The sequence below is a fragment of the Entelurus aequoreus genome, linkage group LG28 (genome assembly GCF_033978785.1).
Source record: "Entelurus aequoreus isolate RoL-2023_Sb linkage group LG28, RoL_Eaeq_v1.1, whole genome shotgun sequence".
NCBI classification, from domain to species: Eukaryota; Metazoa; Chordata; class Actinopteri; order Syngnathiformes; family Syngnathidae; genus Entelurus; species Entelurus aequoreus.
In genome coordinates, this window is record NC_084758.1 from 36,332,538 (window position 1) to 36,339,404 (window position 6,867).

At 47.5% G+C, this 6,867-nt stretch overlaps 1 protein-coding gene across 8 annotated transcripts in view; it reads left to right on the top strand.

The window, feature by feature from the left end:
* The window catches only part of rapgef2b (Rap guanine nucleotide exchange factor 2b), a 386,003-nt gene that overhangs the window by 165,972 nt on the left and 213,164 nt on the right, over positions 1 to 6,867 (top strand). For all 8 annotated transcript variants that reach the window (XM_062039897.1, XM_062039899.1, XM_062039900.1 and 5 more), the window contains exon 6: positions 995 to 1,162. In XM_062039897.1, the coding sequence (XP_061895881.1) occupies positions 995 to 1,162 (168 nt within the window). The remainder of the gene's footprint in view (positions 1 to 994; positions 1,163 to 6,867) is intronic.

Here is a 6,867-nt window from a genome sequence, read left to right on the forward strand (position 1 = left end):
TGACACCCTGCCTCACTTAGTGTAGGACATAGATGACACCCTGCCTGACTTAGTGTAGGACATAGTTGACACCCTGCCTGACTTAGTGTAGGACACAGATGACACCCTGCCTGACTTAGTGTAGGACACAGATGACACCCTGCCTTACTTAGTGTAGGACATAGATGACACCCTGCCTGACTTAGTGTAGGACATAGATGACACCCTGCCTGACTTAGTGTAGGACACAGATGACACCCTGCCTGACTTAGTGTAGGACATAGATGACACCCTGCCTGACTTAGTGTAGGACATAGATGACACCCTGCCTGACTTAGTGTAGGACACAGATGACACCCTGCCTGACTTAGTGTAGGACATAGATGACACCCTGCCTGACTTAGTGTAGGACATAGATGACACCCTGCCTGACTTAGTGTAGGACATAGATGACACCCTGCCTGACTTAGTGTAGGACACAGATGACACCCTGCCTGACTTAGTGTAGGACATAGGTGACACCCTGCCTGACACAGTGTAGGACATAGATGACACCCTGCCTGACTTAGTGTAGGACATAGATGACACCCTGCCTGACTTAGTGTAGGACATAGATGACACCCTGCCTGACTTCACATATATTTAGAGGTGCACAAGAAAATGTTGCATGCACAGAGATTTGCCACTAAAGATGGTTGTCATGGCAGCAGTTGGTGAGGGATATAATCCTAGCACAGTTGGAAGGTGATTTATAAAAGTGGAGTTGTGTTATGTCATTTTAGTGGCACTCATTTATTGAAGCTCGAAGCCGCAGAGAGAAGATGCTGAAGTGGCGCCGCCCTGAAAAATGCTCTCGTCTTAACTTGTCATTTTGATGCGTTGAAAGTGTCAGCATTCCCTCTCTGACCACCACGGAGGTATGCGAGCCGCACGCTGGCTTTCTGTGACGGGAGAGGCGGGGAGCAGAAGTGTTCGGAGGGTGGGGTTGCCTAACTCTCTTCTCTGCCATTCCCAGGTGGACTACATGGATGAGAATGAGGAGTACTTCCAGCGACAAGCCTCCCACCGACAGTCCCGCCGCCGCTTCCGGAAGATCAACCAGAAGGGGGAGAGGCAGACCATCATTGACACGGTGGATCCATACCCCACTGGAAAGCCGCCCATAGCCCGGGGGTATCACACGGTGAGTGTCGCACGGGATGGGAGACGCCGCTCTTGTGGCTTAACCCTCGCTCTGCTGGATCGCTGTTGTTGTGTTCCTAGCTTGTCTCAGTTGTACTTTGTTGGGATGTCTCTGCTTCTCCAGTGGTAGGACTCTTTACCAAATGGTGTGTGTGGAAATGTGCTCTTTTGCCTCATGCTTGGCTAGCTGCTCATTTTTGTGGAGGACGCTCACGTTTCAGCGTTACAATGTCAAGTTTATAATGAGCAACTTCTTCAAGCTCAATATTGTGTTGTGTTCCACCTCCATCAGACTTGATGGGAGTGACTTCTGGTGTGCTCGTTAAGAAGCCACGTGTGGGCGGGGCATCACGTTGCATATTTACAAATGGTTGCTTATATTTCAAATTTGCAGCTTTTTCTGACAGCTATTTTTGTGATGATCTCATTCATTTCCTATTCTAGCCCTCAAACCTGTGGGAAATACACACTAGACTACGGTAGACACACCACTATCACCTTCAAACCTGTGGGAAATACACACCAGACTACGGTAGACACACCACTATCACCCTCAAACCTGTGGGAAATACACACTAGACTACGGTAGACACACCACTATCACCTTCAAACCTGTGGGAAATACACACTAGACTACGGTAGACACACCACTATCACCTTCAAACCTGTGGGAAATACACACTAGACTACGGTAGACACACCACTATCACCTTCAAACCTGTGGGAAATACACACTAGACTACGGTAGACACACCACTATCACCTTCAAACCTGTGGGAAATACACACTAGACTACGGTAGACACACCACTATCACCTTCAAACCTGTGGGAAATACACACTACACTACGGTAGACACACCACTATCACCTTCAAACCTGTGGGAAATACACACTAGACTACGGTAGACACACCACTATCACCTTCAAACCTGTGGTAAATACACACTAGACTACGGTAGACACACCACAATCACCTTCAAAATGTCTGATGTTGACAGTCAGTTTGTGATGTTGCATTGAAGTGCCACTCAACACCAGAGTTTCCTAACCGTTGTTGGCCCTCAAAATATCAGTTTCTCAGCTATGGGCCGCAGTGGTACGAAATTGTAATACAGTTTTTCACCACTTGTGGCAGTAATGACAATATCAAACAAACAGAAGAAGTCTGGAGCTGAAGTCATAGAGAAGTTTCTTAGGTGCAAACATGATAACTAAACTGGTGAAATTGTATTTTCATTTGCACTTTGATTGTATTGAAAGTCAAACATACATTATTATTTATTATAAATGTAGTTAGTGTATGTTTATTAGGACTACATTTGTCATATATTTGACTATTTTTTCATAATCCGCCTGACCTAAGCCTTGATAATAATCTTTGTGATTAACACATGATTTCAATCGACATGGTTTATCCTGTAAGTAGGTGAGATATAAATATTGTATAGAGGCTTTGCAGCTGACGTCACTCAGCCACGCCCATTAGCTTGGCGGCCATCTTGCCGGTCAACAACTCACACACGCTTTCTTGTTAGATCTGCTGCTATTTGAGCTTGGAAATGCCGGAAACCTGCTGTGCCATAAACCAAATCTTAGCTTCTATAGATTCCCGACAAACATCAAAAAACGCGATAAATGGATCACGGCGATTTGTCGTGAACGATGGAAACCTACGATGTACACAAGGATATGCAATGAACACTTCATATCAGGTATGTAAACAAACTATTCACCCCTGATTTGTGTGATGCTAGGTACCGTTTTTATTTTTTCATGATGCCTCATCTGATTGGCTTGAAAACGAGCTGAGCAGTTGACATGCAAGATGGCGGCATAACACAAAGTAACTGCAAAGCCTCTATACCAGGATTTTTCCTGCGTTCAAAATGGTGTGGCGGCCGCCTCCAGCTAATTTTGTGCCGCCCTCAGCCAGAGCGATTGATATCGCTCAACACAACGTAAAGCTCCGGCTGTGTTGATTGAGAGATTGAAGTCCCTCTGCGACAGCTACGTATTTTAACTGCAGTTGCAGCGTTGCGCCACTATAGAGGCGCTATATCGACAGCAGTGCATTGGAAAGACCTGCAGCAACTACCGAAGAAGAAACAGATGGTATCGTGTTGTTTCCCGCTACTTGCTGCATAACGTTGCCCTCCGTAACAAGTGGATTTCTGCCATACGGAGCATGTTACGGAGTGATCACTGGACTCTTATAGAACACTCCAGACTGTGCTGTGAACACTTTGTCTCTGGTAAGTGAACACAGCTCGTAGTGTCAGCTTCCTTTACAACCTTTTCTGACTAATTATAATAGATGGATTGATTGAAGTTTGCGTAGGATCAGGTAGAGTTTCATGACGGTACAGATTGATACCTAAATGTGTGGTATCATCCACAACTAATGTCAAGTATCAAAGAAGAGAAGAATAAGTGATTATTACATTTGAACAGAAGTGTAGATAGAACATGTTAAAACAGAAAATAAGCAGATATTAACAGTAAATGAACAAGTGGATTAATAACCCATTTTCTACCGCTTGTCCCTCATAATGTGTACAAACTAATAGGTGTATAAATGACACAATATGTTACTGCATACGTCAGCAGACTAATTAGGAGTCTTTGTTTGTTTACTTACTACTAAAAGACAAGTTGTCTAGTATGTTCAACATTTTATTGAAGGACTAAATGACAATAAACAACATATGTTTCATGTACACTAACATTTTTTGTTAAAATTAAGCCAATAATGACATTTTTATCGAAAAGTATCGAAATACATTTTGGTACCGGTACTGGTACCAAAATACCTAGCATAACAAGTACGATCAAAAAATCAGTTTGCCTTACATTTACATTTTTGGAGACAAAAAGCACAAATGGGCACCACAAAAAATTAAAAAGAGTCTGCGAAATTGCGGTGACATGAATGCTGAGTCGGCAACATGCGGGCGTCCACTGTACTTTATGCAAATAGTAAACGGTAAAAAATAGTCTTTTATGACTTTGTGAGGCTCCTCTTTCTGCATTTTCTTCCTGGGAATAGGAAGTCAAGCTCCACATGCAGTTAGCACACAGAGCTCTTCCTCTTCTGCGCAATTTTACCACATTCCGCACATTCTCAGCACTCCCTGCAGGCTTCTGCCAGTGTACCAGACCCCTACTGGATAGAATGCAGGCTTCTGCCAGTGTACCAGACCCCTACTGGATGGAATGCAGGCTTCTGCCAGTGTACCAGACCTCTACTGGATGGAATGCAGGCTTCTGCCAGTGTACCAGACCCCTACTGGATGGAATGCAGGCTTCTGCCAGTGTACCAGACCCCTACTGGATGGAATGCAGGCTTCTGCCAGTGTACCAGACCTCTACTGGATGGAATGCAGGCTTCTGCCAGTGTACCAGACCCCTACTGGATAGAATGCAGGCTTCTGCCAGTGTACCAGACCCCTACTGGATGGAATGCAGGCTTCTGCCAGTGTACCAGACCCCTACTGGATGGAATGCAGGCTTCTGCCAATGTACCAGACCCCTACTGGATGGAATGCAGGCTTCTGCCAGTGTACCAGACCCCTACTGGATGGAATGCAGGCTTCTGCCAGTGTACCAGACCCCTACTGGATAGAATGCAGGCTTCTGCCAGTGTACCAGACCCCTACTGGATGGAATGCAGGCTTCTGCCAGTGTACCAGACCCCTACTGGATGGAATGCAGGCTTCTGCCAGTGTACCAGACCCCTACTGGATGGAATGCAGGCTTCTGCCAGTGTACCAGACCCCTACTGGATGGAATGCAGGCTTCTGCCAGTGTACCAGACCCCTACTGGATAGAATGCAGGCTTCTGCCAGTGTACCAGACCCCTACTGGATGGAATGCAGGCTTCTGCCAGTGTACCAGACCCCTACTGGATGGAATGCAGGCTTCTGCCAGTGTACCAGACCCCTACTGGATGGAATGCAGGCTTCTGCCAGTGTACCAGACCCCTACTGGATGGAATGCAGGCTTCTGCCAGTGTACCAGACCCCTACTGGATAGAATGCAGGCTTCTGCCAGTGTACCAGACCCCTACTGGATGGAATGCAGGCTTCTGCCAGTGTACCAGACCCCTACTGGATGGAATGCAGGCTTCTGCCAGTGTACCAGACCCCTACTGGATGGAATGCAGGCTTCTGCCAGTGTACCAGACCCCTACTGGATGGAATGCAGGCTTCTGCCAGTGTACCAGACCCCTACTGGATATAATGCAGGCTTCTGCCAGTGTACCAGACCCCTACTGGATGGAATGCAGGCTTCTGCCAGTGTACCAGACCCCTACTGGATGGAATGCAGGCTTCTGCCAGTGTACCAGACCCCTACTGGATAGAATGCAGGCTTCTGCCAGTGTACCAGACCCCTACTGGATGGAATGCAGGCTTCTGCCAGTGTACCAGACCCCTACTGGATGGAATGCAGGCTTCTGCCAGTGTACCAGACCCCTACTGGATGGAATGCAGGCTTCTGCCAGTGTACCAGACCCCTACTGGATGGAATGCAGGCTTCTGCCAGTGTACCAGACCCCTACTGGATAGAATGCAGGCTTCTGCCAGTGTACCAGACCCCTACTGGATGGAATGCAGGCTTCTGCCAGTGTACCAGACCCCTACTGGATATAATGCAGGCTTCTGCCAATGTACCAGACCCCTACTGGATGGAATGCAGGCTTCTGCCAGTGTACCAGACCCCTACTGGATAGAATGCAGGCTTCTGCCAGTGTACCAGACCCCTACTGGATGGAATGCAGGCTTCTGCCAGTGTACCAGACCCCTACTGGATATAATGCAGGCTTCTGCCAATGTACCAGACCCCTACTGGATGGAATGCAGGCTTCTGCCAGTGTACCAGACCCCTACTGGATAGAATGCAGGCTTCTGCCAGTGTACCAGACCCCTACTGGATGGAATGCAGGCTTCTGCCAGTGTACCAGACCCCTACTGGATGGAATGCAGGCTTCTGCCAGTGTACCAGACCCCTACTGGATGGAATGCAGTGAAATATCACTCTCCCGCCCAACACGTGAAAAGGGAAAACATGCGTCAGTTTCTCTCCCCAGCAGGCCGCACCCTGCTTCCTAAATTTAGAGCGTCAGTGTTTTTAGAATCAGGAGGCTGCACTGAACTTTCTCATGGCCAGATGTCTCCCGTCACACGCTCAACTCTCCTCGCTCGCTCCTGTGGGAAAGGGCGCGGAAGGGGTCGGGGGGGTGGGGGGGGGGGGAGTAGATGGCGCCATGGCAACCAAACGCTGACGCGGAGAGGCGAGTTATCAAGAGAGAAGATGAGAGGATGCTAGGCTGACATTGAGAGCTAATCCGCGGCATTTATAATGCAAGCCGCTACTCTGATGTTTTGTGGATGAGAAGTCAGGCAGAGGAAAGCATGAAGGGTGTGTGTTTAGTGTGTTTGGTGTGTTTAGTGTGTTTAGTGTGTTTGGTGTGTTTGGTGTGTTTAGTGTGTTTGGTGTGTTTAGTGTGTTTGGTGTGTTTGGTGTGTTTGGTGTGTTTGGTGTGTTTGGTGTGTTTGGTGTGTTTGGTGTGTTTGGTGTGTTTGGTGTGTTTGGTGTGTTTAGTGTGTTTGGTGTGTTTGGTGTGTTTGGTGTGTTTGGTGTGTTTGGTGTGTTTGGTGTGTTTAGTGTGTTTAGTGTGTTTGGTGTGTTTGGTGTGTTTAGTGTGT